General features: G+C 30.9%; 1 protein-coding gene and 3 long non-coding RNA genes across 4 annotated transcripts; 1 reads left to right on the top strand and 3 right to left on the bottom strand.

The window, feature by feature from the left end:
* Positions 1-96: 96 nt before the first annotated feature.
* On the bottom strand, positions 97-1,980 carry LOC146940885 (uncharacterized). The gene is made up of 6 exons (XR_015032186.1): positions 1,433-1,980; positions 1,272-1,336; positions 937-1,104; positions 740-841; positions 544-657; positions 97-428 (listed from the first exon to the last, which is right to left on the bottom strand). It is a non-coding gene; the product is annotated as an uncharacterized LOC146940885 (long non-coding RNA).
* Positions 1,981-5,919: 3,939 nt separating this feature from the next.
* On the bottom strand, positions 5,920-6,993 carry LOC146940884 (uncharacterized). Its single transcript, XR_015033509.1, has 4 exons — positions 6,727-6,993; positions 6,573-6,615; positions 6,383-6,457; positions 5,920-6,091 (listed from the first exon to the last, which is right to left on the bottom strand). It is a non-coding gene; the product is annotated as an uncharacterized LOC146940884 (long non-coding RNA).
* Positions 6,994-10,734: 3,741 nt separating this feature from the next.
* On the top strand, positions 10,735-15,705 carry LOC146940883 (uncharacterized). The gene is made up of 7 exons (XM_085754651.1): positions 10,735-11,001; positions 11,701-11,938; positions 12,217-12,353; positions 12,539-12,635; positions 12,742-13,212; positions 13,618-13,955; positions 15,233-15,705. The coding sequence occupies exons 2-7, from the start codon at positions 11,782-11,784 to the stop codon at positions 15,446-15,448; spliced, it is 1,416 nt and encodes a 471-aa protein (XP_085610777.1). The 5' UTR covers positions 10,735-11,001; positions 11,701-11,781; the 3' UTR covers positions 15,449-15,705.
* Positions 15,228-18,460, bottom strand: LOC146940882 (uncharacterized). Its single transcript, XR_015032185.1, has 2 exons — positions 18,239-18,460; positions 15,228-17,921 (listed from the first exon to the last, which is right to left on the bottom strand). It is a non-coding gene; the product is annotated as an uncharacterized LOC146940882 (long non-coding RNA).
* Between the last annotated feature and the right edge of the window lie 64 nt (positions 18,461-18,524).

Below are 18,524 nucleotides of genomic sequence, written 5' to 3'. Positions count from 1 at the left end.
TTTCACCCGTGCTACCGCACGGGTCATATATAGTAAGAACCATGAACTACTTGATCTATATAAGACATAAATTGTATTATAAAGGACGTTGACCTAACAAAATATCATCTCGAATCATGTTGACGCGGTTTAATAAAATAAAATGAATATGTAAATGTTAATAAGGTGTTTGAAAACAGCAAACATAGACAATCACCAAAATGAGCACATACCAATGCATCAACAATGGCATTACATATATAACCCAAAAAGACTGGGACTCCTTGTTGTTGTAACAATGTTAGGCCTGATTGGTCTAAGTGTATGATGGCATTGGTTGTAGTAGCCATAAGCAGAATGAGAAAGGGCATACATTAAGTCTTGAACAATGTAACAACGCATATTATGAAAGGATTACAAACAAAAAACAGCTCCAGATGACGAACAATCTGAAAAGGAATAAAAAAGTCAGAAAGTTTGTCAGGGGTGAGTGTGGATTTTAGCAGACATGACTTGAATTAAAATTGGTGGAAACTTAAATATGAATAGGATAGCTGAACATACCAATGGTGACAATTCTTCTTTAGATTGACAACAGAACAATGCAGCCATGACTGTTCCTCCGTTGTAAAAATGGTGAAAAAACTGCCAAAAAAATTGGATGATACTGAAAATACTCTGAAAAAACATAAAGTGGCAGTAATTCAGTTACAGTTCATCGGCCTCAATTAGTAACAGTGAATATTATTACAAAACTTACCATTCTTCAAGAAAAAGATGATATCTCATCTGAAAATTGTATTTCAACTCACGTTTAAGGTGTACACCAGAGTTTTGTGAAGCAATGCCATAAATCAAAAACCTGCGTATTAATATACACACTTAGTATATGATAAACAAACTAAATTGACAACATATAGTTATTCATACAGGAAAAATGCGTTATGGAAATATCACCTGTAATTGATTCCATCGTCAAGCTACTATTAGGTATTGAATATCACACATTGCGAAGTACCTCCTTATATTTTCAAAGCCATTAAACATATAGCAATTTAATAAGCTGTGGGATTTGTCTTGTAGCAACAGTGGCATGAAAGTCCTGTCAATTAGTTTCCAATTCATCTGCAATACAACAACAACCAAAGGGAAATCCAATTAGAGGCAATGGCATCTACAACAACACACCTAATTAACCATTAACATTAACATGCTTGAATATGCAATCTGTCCTAAAAAAAACAATAAGTAATATGCCATTCAATATCTACCATTGGACTTAGATAAGGTACCTTAGATATTTGATTCTGAATGACGCACAAACAACCAAGAACTTCTGGTACATACTGAACTTGACCTGGAAAAACACATCAGCTACTAAAATTATAATTTGCAGCCTTGGAGAAAAACAATAACAATGTCAAATTCTGTTTATTATTGGTTCAGCAATTACCTATTTCATTGACAAAGTAGCATAGCAGTCAGACAGCAGGACTCATCACAAATTGCGGAAGACTTCTTTACAAACAACATTTGATGTAGAGTATTCATACAATTGCCATCTTCATCTGTCAATAGAATTTTCATGGCAAAAGATATCTATCATTAGTGATTCTTAGACATAAATAAGTAAGAACCCCTTACATTTCCATTGTATAGATATAAGAAAATGAATAACATATATCACGTTCAAATTATAATTTTAGCAAAAGATAATTAAAATATAAGCTCTTGAAACTTATCCTGTAATGTTCCAGGGCAAAATTTTGATATTCTGGGCAATACATCCACATCAAAATCAGAATAAATTCTCAACTTTCAATAGCACAATCTATTCCCATCATCAAAATAGAATCATACCTGTCTTAAGTGGCAAGATCATCCATCCATAAAAGAGTACTGTCTCATGAACACTGGACACCTATGCAAATATGTGGGACATAAGCATCACAAAAAGGATACATGAAAATCAATTTGTGTCTTGATGATCAGCTGAGAAACCAAGATTAGAACCGTAGTTTCAAGATACTCTAACTAATGCATCAACTAAATAATTCTTACAGCTTTCAATAAATACTCTAGTGTTAGGTATTAAAGAGACCATATCAGTACAATCAAGATAATTTACAGTAAACTATATTCCAACCGAGCTAATGTTAACAAATATAGAACTATGTTCATCAAATAAATTACTTTCAACTAATTAATAAATTTGTGTAAGCCATCCCGATTTCTTGTCATCACCGTCAGCATATACCACAAAAAAATAGTTGTATCCTACATTGGTAGTAGTAGTATAAAGCAAGAGCAAAGAAAAAAATAGTTGTATCCTACATTGGTAGTAGTATAAAGCAAAAGCAAAAGCAAAGCAAAATGGGTTTTGCCAATGAAGTAATATTACAAAGGTCTACTCAGCCAACAAACTGAAAACCATACAGATTTCTGCTGAAGCATAAAATACTTGTTGAAGAAAAAGAAACAGATAAGGGGAGATCACAAAAAGAAAAAAAATAAGAAAAAAAACTCACATTAAGAACTCTAGAAACAATTGATAAAACTGGATGCCTGAACTTCTTTTTAGAAATTGTCTCACTCAATGGTTCCTCATAAAACAGGGTATTTTGATCCAACTCTATCAACTTTCAAGTTAATTTCAAGGTTCCTTTAATTTATAGAATCAATATAGTTACAATTAATATTGAGAAGGTATCAAACCACTGCAAGAAGGAAGAAAAAAAAAAGGACAGAAACTATACCGATTTAAGCTCTTAACATTGTTTACTTAACATGTAACATCATCATGTGGTGCGCTCCTCAACTCCTCCTTTAATAGCCTTCAAATTTGATTACATTCCTTCATAAAGAACAACTGAAATAAACAATTTGAATATAGTAAACATGCTTAAAAGTTAAGAGGGAAAGAATAGCAATGTTATCTACTTTAGTCATTTTTGCAAATAAAAAGTCATGACCAATAACTTCAACTTATATAATATAACAGGAACAAATATGTAGACAAAATTACACTAAAAAGCCTAGTGATGAAGTGACATCTGAGTCAATTAAATTACACTAAAAAAAAACTCACATAAACTCTAACTAATGCATCAACTAGATAATTCTTACAGCTTTCAATAATAAATAGTCTAGTGTTAGGTATCAAAGAGACCATATCAGTACAATCAAGATAATTTACAGCAAACTATATTCCAACCGAGCTAATGTTAATAAATATAGAACTGTGTTCATCAAATAATTAATAAATTTGTGTAAGCCATCCCGATTTCTTGTCATCACCGTCAGCATATACCACAAAAAAATAGTTGTATCCTACATTGGTAGTAGTGGTATAAAGCAAGAGCAAAGAAAAAAAAATAGTTGTATCCTACATTGGTAGTAGTATAAAGCAAAAGCAAAGCAAAATGGGCTTTGCCAATGAAGTAATATTACAAAGGTCTACTCAGCCAACAAACTGAAAACCATACAGATTTCTGCTGAAGCATAAAATACTTGTTGAAGAAAAAGAAACAGATAAGGGGAGATCACAAAAAGAAAAAAAATAAGAAAAAAAAACTCACATTAAGAACTCTAGAAACAATTGATAAAACTGGATGCCTGAACTTCTTTTTAGAAATTGTTTCACTCAATGCATTAAGAACTCTTGCGCCGCACGGGTCTTATGAGCTGGAATAACTATTTAATTATTTAATTTCAACTCATATAAACAATTGTTTGAAACAATATTTAAGAACCAAAAATGATAAGCGTAAGATAAAATTAAAGTTTATGGATAGTGAAAAAGTTGGGATAAGAAGTGGGCGGCGGTTTTAGAGGTTTGCTGATAAGGTGTAATTAATGAAAGATTAGTGTCGTGAATATATATTTTAAAAGTTAATTTAACCAAAACTTGCGTGGCATAATGATAAAAACTGTGGAGAATGACCATGTCCAGTTGGGTTCAACTAAAATTACAGTTATGATAAATATGAAACAGTAAGATAATAAAATGTAGTTCATTAGTTTCACTAAATAATCTCTAATATTCAGATAAAGTCAATAAAGCTTTTAAAACCAAAAAAATAGAAACTAATATCTCAAAGAAGTATATAAAAAAAATGCAAAGATACAATGTAAGATGGTGGCTCAATGTAATTCACAAAGCATAAGATAGAAAGAGTTTGGAATTAATAGCAAATATAGAGAAGAGTAATAATCACATAATAAAAAAAATTCAAATTGATAATTATAAAATTTGGATGAGTGGCCAAGTTTTTTTTCAAGTTTATCACTCATCATCTCAGTTCGGTTTATTAAAGCAATCAAATCCTCTCAAGAAGAGAATGACAGGGCAAGAAGGGGAACAAAAACAGGCCCTGAAAACCTGAACACAGCAGGGAAAAAAGCTAAGAAAAAGCAAGGACACCAAGGTGCACAGGCGCTCCAAATGGTATCCTCCCCAACCAAAGCACAGGAAACAACTGCTGCACAACCGAAGGCATACAACAGCAGCAACTAACTGCTACAGAAGCCCCCGGAAAAGAAAAAAACCCGAACCAAAGTCCCTACTTCAAACATACCTTTTAAAGAACGCTAATTTTTGTTTTACTTAGAAAACTGGTAAATTACAATTACAAATTCATCTTCATAGATCTAACAAATACTCCTGTCAGTTTTTACTATCCTAATTAATATGATCTCCCAAAAAATAAGAACTTATTTCACCATTCTTCATGATTGGAGAGTATTAGGCAGTATAAATACTTATTGATTCCAACATTCATGCAATATAAGAGTGAAGTAAAAACCATAGTATATTAGTCCTACAAAAGATATGAATGCAGGTTATGGAAAAAAAATTCATGGAAGATAATGGGATAAGCAAACCTAAGGAATTCAAGACTAAACCAACAAACTACATTTCTTCAACAAAAAAAACCAACAAACTACACAATTTTAACAACAAATCACTGAATAAATTAAAAACAAAATCAATAGGAAAGATGGTTACAAATAAGTTAGTCGGACTTTGATATGAAAATTCCTAAATTGACAAACAAACTAAACATCAACAATCATCATTTCCTTGATTTGTAAAAGAAAATTGAAAATGAAAGTGTAAGTTCGTCGCAAGTTATGGTCACTGCGGCAAGTCTTATATCTATAACCACCTTTCAAATAAACCTCGTTCTTAAGAGATCTACTAATATGGGTTTTGCGCAAACTTTTCTTGAAGGGCTTGAAGTAATTAGAATACAAACTTTGTTGTCATCTATTCTTCAACTTCTACAAACACATATATCTCATTTTAGTCAATAACAATCTCAACTAAAGGATAATAGTGAAAAATTAGAACAGAATTTTATGAGTAAAATAAACTCTCAAAATGGACAAAAACTATTTCAAAAGAGAAAGATCACACAGTAAAGGACAAAACCTCAGAATGAACAGAAGTACATTGGACATAAACTATAATTTCCTCACCACCAACTATTGCAAAAGAGAAAAATAAATTGAAACATTTTCTGTAGCAACCTTACCACAACTATTGTCGTCATTTTCTCAATTTAGAATTATGGTTACCGGTTATGCTTACAAATATGCAGATTGATGTATGAGGATCACATATAGTCGATAGTTCGATTATGATTATGACATCAAGTTCATTTTATTTGTGGCAGCAAGCAATACATGTCAATATTTTATCACTTCCAAAATTGAAAGATTACTCTTAAAAATTTGTCTTCTACTTTTGAAAGTATAATTAGCACTTTGTTTTTAGAATTTGTTAAGTTAATTTTGAGCTTGAGTCAACTATGGGATCCTGCTTATTTTCTCATTTTGATGCTTGATATCATGGTAATCATCCATTTTCTGCATTTTTGGCTGCAAATTGCAAATATGTTTTCACAAACTTTGTTGTTTCCAACAATGCCTAACAATCCTCTAATAATATTAGAGGTTCATAATTACGTGTAGTAATTTGCACATAGGAGTACAATATGATTTTTAAGAGCCTCAAATACTTTTGTTATAATCATAATTCTGAAACATTACCTTTACAACAATAACATCAATTCAACACCGCTTGTAAAGCACTCACAACCATTCATATCTAAAGCAATGAAGAAGTAGGTGAGGGACGTAAATTAGAAAAATAAATATGGGAGAAGCATAACATAACATTCATATTAGAAAAATAATACTTTTTGATGATACAAATATTCAAAGTCAGTCGTTTGTACTAAAAATTTTCCCCTTTTGGAAAAATAATACTTGTATCATTGCATTAACTAACTATAAAGATACAATTTAGAGACATTCCCAGTAAAGGCATGTTGATTATTTTGTGAATAAAACAACAACACATAGTTAGAGGAAAATGTGAAGGAAGAAGTATTCTTACCATAAAATAGAAAAATCTCCTTCTTGTGCATGTAGAAAGCTCCTTTCCTCTCCATTAATGAATATAATTAGAAATCTGAAATTGTGACACGAAAAAGATTGGTAAAGCAAAATTGAAATTAGGGTTTGAAAGAAAAAAAATACAAAAACAAAAGGTAACCAAATATAAACAAATGAAGTATATCACAAACCTTATGCAAATTCACTATTGCAGCCGCAAACCCAAAAATCTATCTACAAAACACAATTTCATTGATCAGACAAAAACAATAGAAGCAAAAACAACATAAAAGTAAGTATATAAAAAAGGAAATCGAAGAAGAAGGAGTGAAGAAGAAAAGTCACCGTTTTAGAGAATGTTATTTGTGGTTTTCGGGTCCTATTGATATTCCTTGCATTAAGAACTCTTGTTTTTGCCAGGGTTCTTGGTGTTAGCGGCGGAAGGAATCGGAACGGCGGCGATTGAATCGGAAACCATGGCTGAACAGTTGGGATTTGATTTTTGGGTTCTTGGTGTTAGAGGCGGAAGGAATCGGAACGGCGACAATTCAATCGGAAACCAGTTGGGATTTGATTTTTGGAAGAGATTCGCAAAAACCCTAATTTGTGAAGACGATAGAAATTTCAGAGAGATAGAAAAGTTAGAATTTGAAGAAAGCAAGAAGCTTAGTAGAATTGTGCGGCTCTTTTTCTTTTTGTTTTCATAATTAACGATTTAGTTAGGGTAAAACAGTAATTGTAGCTATTAGGGTTTAGGAAAAATTAGGGCTTCAAAATTGGCATGAGTTAACTTTTATATATAGATAGATTTTTTGATGATGCAAATTCAAATGTTCAAATACAAAGCCACTCAATTCAACCAACAATAATTAACCATCTCATAATTATTCATTTTTATTCATGTGACTTTTTGTATTCGTCGCAAGGGAATGAGTGTATACATGTTAACTTTTCGTTTCAGTTACTCTAAATTTTTTTTTTCAAGTTTTAATCTCCAAAAGGTTTCCATCTTCATTTTTGGTCACTCCTTTAAAGTAAACTCATAAAAGTTTACATCAAAATTTATAATATTACAATATTCTCCAAAAAAAAATAGATTTTTTTTAACAAAACTTTAAGGGTTAATTATGTTTTTGGTCCTTACAAAATTGCGACTTTGTAAGTTTAGTCCTTAATTAATTTTAATAGCATTTTTAATCCCTTCAAAAAATTTCTACACTCAATATTAGTCCTTACTCAATCCAAATTTTAATTTATGCTTAAACTCTTAAGTTTTTCAACAATTTTTTACAGGCGTGTTAAGAACGTTATTAAAAGGTCCTCCGAAAAAAATATCGCAAAAATTTGATTTCTACGTCCATATTTTTGTTACTTATATCTTAAACTTTTGTCGTTTTAAAAAATTCATATTTAATTTATTTCATGTTAAAAAATTATAGATTTTAGTAAATGAACCTTTCATAGTGTTCTAAACTTGTATAAAAAGAATCGTTAAAAAATTTAAGAGTTTAAGGATAATTAAACAAAATCTATTTTAGCAGGGACTAAAATTATAAGTAAATTTTTTTTTGTAGGGATTAAAAAAGCTATTAAAATTAAGTAAGGACTAAACTTAGAAGGTCGCCATTTTATAGGGACCAAAAACATACTTAACTTTAATTAAATATGAATTTTTATATTGTTGGCGGTTAAAAATTCATATTTAATTTATTTATGTTTTGTTAAAAAAAATCTGATTTTTGTTTTGGGAGAGATTTTTACAATATTATACACATTTCTGCACAATTTCATTAAAAATACAAAAATTAAATTAAAAATAAGATTAATATGTCTTTACCCCCTGTAAAAAAAAGTTTAGATTCTAACGTTATAATTTGAAGATTCTTTCGAAATAAACCCTGTAATTTGAAGATTCTTTCGTTTTAGACCCTAAGGTCATCTGACTGTGCAAACATGATGACGTGGCATGCTGAGTCATCATTTTTGGATGATGTGGCGTGCTGACAGTATAATTAATTTTGTTTTTAATTTTTTTATTTTCATTTATATTAATTTTAAAAAAAACTGAAAAAATAATTCTAAAAATAGAAAAAAATTCATGTTATTTTTTTCAAAATTGAAAAAATCAGTTTTAAATTTAAAAAATTCGAAAAATCAGAAACAAAATCAGATTTTTTTTCGAAAATTTTATTCCAGAATTTTTATAAAATCTTTTTCGAAATTAAAATATTAGAAAAAAATAATTATTTTTTACAAAAATGAAAAATTCAGGAACTTAATGTATTTAAAAATTTTTGAAAAATAATTAGAAAATATAATTCAAAAAATTTCAGGTTTTTCTTTCGAAATTAAAAACTTTGATTTTCATTTTTATAGAAAAAATAAAAATTTTCGTCGTAAAAAAAATATTTTACGTAAAATCAAACTTAATGATTTTTTTCCTTCTTATTTTTACAATTTTTTTATTTTCCTGAACTTTTTTTTAATTTCAAATTTGTTTTTTTTCATTTTAAAAATTAAATTTCAGAATTTTTATTTTTTTTAGAAAATTCGGCTTTTTTCTAATATATATTGTTTTTTACGATTTTTTTATTTTCAAAAATTAATTTTCAAAAATTTTAAATTAATATAATTTCATTTATATTATTTTTTCCATTTTTTACTTTAAAAAAATAGGCAAGATGCCACGTGTGCCCTTAAAAAAAATAAAAAACAAAATTAATTATAGAGTCATCGTGCCACATAATCAGATATACAAAGTCAGAGCGGCACTGGGCACTCAGCATGCCACGTCAGCATTTTGTCCAGTCAGATGACCTCAGGGTCTAAAACGAAAGAATCTTAAATTACAGGGTTGGAATCTAAACTTTTTTTTACAGGGGGTAAACCGGAACTCGTCCAAATTACAGTGGGGTAAAAACATATTAACCCTTTAAAATATGGACAAAAAACAGTGATTGAAAATTTTATAAGGACTAAAAGGTGAAGAAATTTTTTAGAGGGACTAAAACGAAAAGTCGGTATATTTATAGGGACCAAAAACATATTTGATCATTTTAAACACAATCATATACATTTTAATTCTAATTATTTGCTTGCCTCTCAATTATATTCTTCATTAAACTTCAGTTCATATTATATCAAACTCGGCATATCTGTTATCAAAATTAATAGATAATTACTCCCTTCAAAAAAAATTAATAGATAATTACTATTGAAGGTTGATTTAGTTGACAAGGAGTTGACTCACACGCAATGTCGTGAGTTCAATTGTTGTTGTAGATGCGAGAACATCTTTGATAGGTGGTCTATAAGTACCTATGTAAACACCCTGAGCTTGAGGTCTGCTTTGACTACGCACCTGAAGTTCACTAAATTTTTGCAACAATTTTTTTTAAAATATAATTCATTTTTTAAATAATAAATTGATAGAAAAAATTTAAACAACTATTTAATTAAAATTAAATATTTATTTTAATCAATTTTATAGACAATAATTTTTTTTCCCTTACATGGCTCTTCTGTTCATTCTAAACACATATTTTTTATTACTATTTCAACTTACACAACTAGAACTTATTTATTTTACGTTTTAAATTGATGCTAATAGTTTATTGAATAAATTGTGAATTCTTATACAACTAATGTTTTTCTGTTATTATTTATAATACATGTGAATTTTTAATAAATATTATGCATATAACTCAATCATTAACCATCTTTCCGTCTCAAATTATATGTCGTTCTGAAAAAAAAATTGTTCCAAATTATATGTCATTTTACAATACAATAAAACATTAAAGTTACTTTTCTTATCATCATTAACTATTTATTACTTTTTTTTTCCAATTATTTAATTTATCTTTTCCATACCATTTATTGAGGACAATTTTAAAACAACTCATAATATATTTTTTTATACAAAATTAATAATATTGTTTAATAAGTATGAAATGACTAAAACATTACTATATAATTTGGGAAGAAGAAAATATTTTTAACTATGTAAACTGAACAACAACAAAAAAAAAAAAAAAAAGGAAAATTGGATGGTGAGATAAGAAAACGATTCTCTGATTTTGAAATTCAAAAATCACCCACAAGTGAAGAATGCCATTATTATGACCCGTGAATCTCACTCCCCTATAACGGGCAAAATAAGCTAGCCATTGGGACACGTGCCGGTCCACATGAGCGGGTTACATCTACGAACACCCTCGCGTGTACGTTTCAAACGTGTAAGAAAAAACCATTCCAAATTTTCGGTGGACAATAAAAAATAACCAAAATAATAATAGACAATCAATTTTTATGACAAAAATACATAAACTCAGTCTCATCCCTTGTTTCGATAAAATATATTTTCATTTTCATTTTCATCTTTCATTGTTTTCCCTCTCACCTTTCTCATTGGAGGGAAAACATCCAAAATCCAAAATTTCGTAACAAAGAAAATTAAACACCTTCCTCTAAATTAGGGTTTTTATTACTCTATTCTTTCATCTTACTTTCTGCGAGCTGAATCTTCAGCATTTTCATTTGTCTTCTCTGAGTAAAAGTAAAGTTGATCTGAATGCGATTCTTGCTGCGAGAGCTTATAGATTTTGATTTTCACATCAGGTATTTATGATTTGTGCTTAATTTGTTCATTTAGCTTATGCTACTGTGTTAATTTTATTGATTATATGTTATTTAATTTTCATGGGTATGTTGTATTTTAGGGTTTCTATATGATTTCAGTGTGAAGATTAGGTTTGGTTGCTCATTGTTCGAATTTTAAATACCAAAATGATGATAATTGGTTCTGGATTTTGATTCGGTGTGTTTTTAGGGTTTTCTCAGTTTTAGCTTGTTGATTGAGATGTATGAAATTTTGGCGAGTATCTAGTTTCGTGTGACCATGAAGTGATTAAATCGTTAATTATTTGGCTAATGTGTTGATTTGTGAATAACCCTGGGAATAAATTTGGCTGCTTTTGAGAAAATTTCGAGTTTTTACCATGATTTGTGAATAACTCTGGGAATAAATTTGGCTGCTTTTGAGAAAATTTCGAGTTTTTACCATGGTTGCTCTCTCTTTTCGTTTTTCCGATATTAGTGGTATGAATTAGGAGCATCTCAAACTAATCAATTAGCTTGGGATTTGAACTTAGAAGACATAGGTTTGAAGTTTAATCATTTATGAAAAATTATCCGTGGTTTTGACATTATGAACAAAATATTGCTTAATGAAGTGATTATCCTTGGTGGTATATATATTTTTTATGTTGAGTTATATATATTCCTCATATTAATATGTTCTTCGATGCATCTTATTAGGATAATTATTCTGGAGCTTTATTTGCTGCTTTGATTAAGCCCACAAAAGTCAGCCAGGTCGTACCGCATAACTCAGCAAACATGCAAACTAAGAAAAAAGCCTCTAGGCGAAATGGTAGTCGAGAATGCACTTCTCCTAAGGTTTCAAGAGCGCAGAAGAAGGCCTCTGATAATAGCCAAGTGGTTGAAAAGAAAGTGGCTGATTTAATTACATCTTCTGCAAGAAAGATTAAACCGCGTAAGTTATCAGTAATAGTTGTTTCTGTTTTTACAGTATATATTGATATTGATTAGCAATTTGCTTATGACGATGGGTATATTTATACTTTTTTCTTATCCTAATTTCTACCATTCTGACTCTGTACCATGCTGCTACTTCACATGACACTAAAAATTACTTCATTAGTATTTTGAAAGTTTTCATGCCTTTATTATGTCCCAAAGAATGTTTTGTCTAGCAATTATAATATAATGGTTGATCAACCGATTTTACTTGTTATCTTGGTGTAACTTCAGCTTGCGCTCTAGAGGATAAATCCGATGAGCCAACACCCCTAACTTATTTGAATAATGAGTACGACCTCGTGGACAAGGGGATTTCCAGTACTATTCCAGAAAATGAAGCAGTTGATGGTGCTTGCGTAGATTTTGAGGTAGTTTAACTAAACTGATTTGCTACTTGTGTTAGTCCTGCTATTCCTCTCTATGCACACGTAAACTAGCATGTTATGCAAATGCTTTCTGAAAATCAAAATGTCAATTAGCTATAAAATAATAGATATTCTCTGTAGTCTTTAGCGCCTTTTGCTATTCTAAATGTTTTAGGATGGTGCTTCAGGGTTGTAACAAGCAAGCTGTACCTCTGGAGTCTGGAACTATATTCTCTCCTGGGTTTCACTTATCCAAAGGTTCTGGAGGAAAAGTTGCCGACAGAGGTAAATGTAACCCTTTTCTGGTTGTTCTCACAATCTTACTAATTTTAATGCGATATTTCAATTTTTCATTGTTAACTTTTAATCTTTTTCGTTTATTTCTATGTAGTTGATTTTGTCAAAATATTTCGGTGTGAGGATCAACAAAGAATTTCTCTAGACCAAGAAGCAACACAGTTACCACAGGAGGATGCAGGAGATGGCCATGTTAGTCAGGATTCTGACTCTGCTATGGAAGTCGACATAAACAATTCATCAAATATTCCCGCTATAAGCTCACAAAATGTGAATGGTTGCAACACTGATTTTGATGGAAATGGTCTTTCCGTGGAAGTTCCTACCATATATCTTGCCATGAAAAACTCAAAGCTGGAATGTGTTGATGAGCATGGTCAAGATTCAATATCCTCTGATATGTGCCCAGAGGATGATGAATTTGAGGATTTCGACGATTTTGACCCTTACTTATTCATAAAGACCTTACCAGACTTGTCAAAGGTTGTTCCCACTTTTAGACGGATGTTGCTACCTAAGCAGACTCGGAGCTGCCCTCCTATCACTCTTGTCCTGGACTTGGATGGTAAGAAAGTCATATTCCCAATTTAAGTTGATAATTAGATGCTTTAATTTCATTTACAAGCCATGATGGTGAAATCTTAAAGTTGCTGCCTTGTAACTTTCTGGTTGAGTTCTAGACTTCTAGCAGTAGTAGTAATGCAAAACCCGAAAACCACTTTTTTTGCACAGGATTGGTCTGGATTTAATTAAAGTGATCTTGTATTCTTAAGCCATCCAACTGTTTGAAAATGCTTACTGGCAATAAACATGTTTTTATTTATTTTTTTTAAGTAGTAAATGGATTTTTCCATTCTTCCTGTTTGGATCTTCTATAGTCAACTGTTGTATAATTATTATTGTCTTGCATAAAATTTTGGTTGAACTGCTCATTTTTACTGTTTTGTTTATGATATTTTTCTCTCTGCAGAAACTTTGGTGCATTCTTCCCTAGAACCTTGTGAGGATGTAGACTTTACCTTCACTGTGAATTTTAATTCCGAGGAGCACATTGTCTATGTACGCTGCCGTCCTCACCTAAAAGAGTTTCTCGAGAGAGTCTCTGGTCTTTTTGAGATTATTATATTTACCGCTAGTCAAAGTATTTATGCTGAGCAACTCCTAAATGTGCTTGATCCGAAGCGGAAGATATTTCGCCATCGTGTATTCCGTGAATCCTGTGTTTATGTGGAGGGGAATTACCTCAAAGATTTAACAGTGCTCGGTCGTGATTTAGCACATGTTATGATAATTGACAACTCCCCACAGGTATGTTTATTGTGTTATAAATTTTTGCTTTGAGATCTTTATTACACTCATTATAGCTGACAATTGTAACATGCCGCCTTTGTATATAGTTACATTTTGGAACCTCCCCTCCCCCCAAACAATAATTTGGTATCTTGTTAAACCTTGCTGAACACCTGAACCGTTTACTCTGCAACTCTAAATACTACTTTCTAATGGGAAAATTACGTTGATACCTTCAACTCCATGCCTTTTACAAATAGATACCTAAAATTTTGACTGTCTTAAACAATCTCAACTTGAGTTATATGGAATGTTAGCAATATAACATTTATAACAACACACTCTTGAACATATTTGTAAAATATTATCAACTTATTCGACTACTGATTTATTTATTTTTGAAATAAACCTATTATAAAGAATGTGCTTGATAGTGAGATGAGATGATAGTCCCTTTAGTTATTGTCATGATATGGCCTCGTGCTAATTTGGTCTTAACTGAACGAATCTCAATATTTCATTTTTATCAGATTCAAACTATTCATTTATATTTTATTTATTTATTTTAAGAATCATATTGTTTCTAATTTGTTTGTATTATAAGAGTCGTCTTTATCAGATTTGAACTATTCATTTGTGTTGATTAGTGTTATAAAAATTGGCTCATGCTAGCTAGTCAGATCAAGAAACATTTATGTAACTTGTCCAGTCTCTTATCTGACCAGAAATGTATGAGAACCTGCAAACGCCATATTACTGGCCAAACTAGTAACTTGGCCGGTTGAGCCACTGGTGGCCAGTTGAACCATTGGTCACCAACAAGTTATCCTTTTTCTAATCCTATTAGAGTAAAAAACCAGTCTGAGTTTTATAACGTTGATCTTAATTGTTTTTTTAATTCAGTTAGTATAAAAAATTAAAAATGTTTTTAAAATAAATAATATGAAGCAATGGATTATGTGCACAATACGGATGAAAAGCTATGATTTATCCACAGTTAATGAGTTATCACCAGAGGACCTATTGTAACGACCAAAATATTATAGACATTGTGATAGAATTAAAGTTGAACTGTGTTGATATGGAAAAGGCATAAAATTTAGGTGAGTTTTATGGAGTTAGGATTCTCTTCATTTCTCAAAATAAACAGAATTCCTTATGTAAGTAGTAGATATCTGTTCACATAAAAAACCAGGCTATGACTTGTGCAATTTTATATTTTGGCTATATTTAAAGAAAAATGATTGCAATGGTAAATGTTAATTCTTTCTGCTGCTGTTTTTCTCTGTTCCCAGGCATTTGGATTCCAAGTGGACAATGGAATACCAATTGAGAGTTGGTTTGATGATCCTTCAGATAAAGAATTGCTTTTGTTACTTCCTTTCTTGGAAAGTTTGGTAGGAGTTGATGATGTCCGGCCCAAAATTGCGCAAAGGTTCAAGCTCCGGGAGAAAATTGCTGCTGCTGTGCATCCTTTAAATACAAATAGAAGGGATTTCTTGTCTGAATAAATTGTGCATTAAACAATGTTTAGGAAAGGAGATCACTTTTGTTTGTTGTAACACTTATATTATGATTTTTTTTCTTTCGGTCACTTATATTATGATATTAACAACAGCATTCTCCTTGTCATTAAAGCTGTAATGACATCGTTGAACCAGAAAAGGGGTATATGAGAGTTTAAGCATGTGTGGAGAGTAGACTAGTGTGGATGCTTGATTGATTATTATCTTCCTGGTAATAAAAATCCCCCAATTGATTATCTATATTTCTCGAGCTTCAGTCTGTGTTACTCTGGTGACCAGCTTGACCTTCTTTATAGGACTGTAACGCAAATTAAATGATTGATCTTGTTTTCATTATGAATGTTTTATTCTTTTGCATGATAATCGTCTCTGACTCTGTCGTCTGTCAATGACATTCACAAATAATGTGAGAATTTAGAGTTTTAAATAGCTATGTAACCTTTACACAAAAAGAGAGGAAACAAAACGGGGTCTACATGGGAGACTAAGAGAGGGACTACCTTGTCCTACTTTCTATTTAGTTATCACACTATCTGTTTTAAAGATGGAGTATATATTTAAAGATACATTGTCATGTCAGTTTAAATATTTCCGTTCCTTTATCTTGAGGGATTGACATTTTGAGTTTGCTTATATTTTGTATGAAGGAAACTCTTGCGTAAATTGACTTACTTAATTGGATGCATCACTTTCTCATGAACTCAAGATCATCCCTACTTGTACATCTCTTTCTCTCGAGCTACTGTTTAGTTGATGCTATGAGAGCTTTCTTTCCCCGCCTTTAATTTATTCTTTTTTTTTTTTTTGTTTTGCTTTTTCTCATTGATAAAAAAATATCCTTTAACATCACTACCATGCCAAATCAACCAATACAATGCAATCAGGTTGAATAAACCAATATAGAATGTCCAAGTTGTTAGAGCATCCACATTAGAGCACCCTATTTATGTGTTTAAATGAGTTTGACATGTACACATTACTCAGTCTATAATTATTATTAAATAAGCATTTAATCTCTCCAATCTAGCACCTCAAACAAATTATTAAATTGGTCTCAACAATAATTGATTTATTAAATCATAATTATCCAATATTTGAAATATTAAATTAATTATATAATTGAATTACAAGCATGAGACATGGTAGTCAGGTATTGTAAAAAAAAAAAACAGAATATAATTTCAACTAGGGTAAATACCTCTTTTCGTCCCTGTAATATTAGCGAATTCCGGTTTTAGTCCCTGTAAAAAAAGAGATTTAGATTTTGTCCTGTAATTTCAAATTCTTCCACTTTTGGTCCCTCATTCCACCAGGTCAGCAGAATCTGCATACATGGCACGTAAAATGAGGGACCAAAAGTGGAGGAATCTGAAATCACAGGGACCAAAAGTGGGAGGAATCTGAAATTACAGGGACGTAATTTATGCAGATTCTGCTGACGTGATGAAAGGAGGGACCAAAAGTGGAAGAATCTGAAATTACAGGGACAAAATCTAAATCTTTTTTTTTACATGGACTAAAATCGGAATTCGCTAAGATTACAGGGACGAAAATAGGTATTTACCCTTTCAACTACATAGTCAAGAGAAGATTCACTTTCACTCTTCAATGCATTGTTTGAAAGCTTGACATCTACGGCTCAACTACTACATTGTCTTTCATCTCACAGTTATCAAAGGCTAATCTGTAAACCTAAAACTGCACTACATAACCATTCATGTCAAACAATATTAAGTTGATAACGAGAGAGATAACAGTAATTTAAAACCATAGTCAATCCAAGAGCACTGAACACTATATTGATTAAAAATCAGAATCACATAATAATACCCAAAAAATGAACTTCCAACTTTAATCAAAGTTTTAAACTAAAAAGTGTCCAATTCCTAAAGCAATCTGCTTTATTTTAAAACTGAAAAGATATTTTATCTTACACAGAGAACAAATTAAAAACAGAGATATCAGTTGTACTAATAGATAATGAAGGAGAAGAGATTTGGTTGCATATATATCTTCAATCAAATAATAACAGTACCAAGTGAAAACCAACATAAAATGATCTCTATAGATAAGAGACTATAAATGAACATTGATAATGTAATGGACTGTGAATCTAGCAAGCATGATTGATAATTGAAATCATTTCAAATCTGTAATGGACTATTGGACTGTGAATCTCCAAGCATGATTGATAACTGAAATAATTTCAATCAAATAATGTAAGACTGTGAATCTACCTCAAATCTATTTCATATCTGTCGAACTAAACTCTCGCAATCCATGATAATTGAAGTATAGACAACTGGTCCTATCATTCAAATCAAATGAAACATGAACCTTTCATATTCATAATTTGATTGTGAATGAAAATTAGAAGAACTCCATTGCTATAATGGTTGGAGATAAACCCCAACATATTTCATGCCCAGTTTTGATGCAAATGTGTAAATTTGCCATGCTGCATAGACAAAAAAAAAAAAATAAGTAAGAATTCAAAGTTTCAAATTTTTCTATAAATCACTATAAAGATAGAAAATTGGCATGTAATGTGATTGTTTGGTTGCATTTCTCAGTTCAATCTATTACAAAGTATCTTGTTTACATTGTTTAATAGAACGAAAGGTTAAGACAAATGAGTCTTCATGAACCTGAAAATCAATGAGTCCAATGATATCAAAATGAGTATCATGTTGTTGTTATCAGAGAAATTAGAGAAAGCATTATGAATTAAAGATGTGTAAACGAAGTGAAATTGAAGTAGTTTCTAAAACCTACCTGTATGGATCTCGTGGCGATTTCTGCAAAGATGAAGAAGGTGGAGATTTTCGTATGCATCGATCGACACAGGAAGAATGCTGAAATGGGAGTAGAAACTTGTAAATAAACAAGAGAGAAGAAGGGAGGAAGGAATTGGGTACCTAGAGATGTGAATCGGTGACTTGAATGGGGTATGAAAATTAAAGAAGATGAAGAAGTGAATTGAAGAAAAACATTTGAATCTGCTCAGTGAAGGGGAATAGTTGGGTCAACATCAGATCATTGGAAAACTTACCATTAATAG

The sequence above is a fragment of the Medicago sativa genome, chromosome 3 (genome assembly GCF_051527215.1).
Source record: "Medicago sativa cultivar Bolivia chromosome 3, Bolivia_mono, whole genome shotgun sequence".
In the NCBI taxonomy this organism is placed as follows: domain Eukaryota; kingdom Viridiplantae; phylum Streptophyta; class Magnoliopsida; order Fabales; family Fabaceae; genus Medicago; species Medicago sativa.
This window is presented reverse-complemented; position numbering and strand designations above follow the sequence as displayed.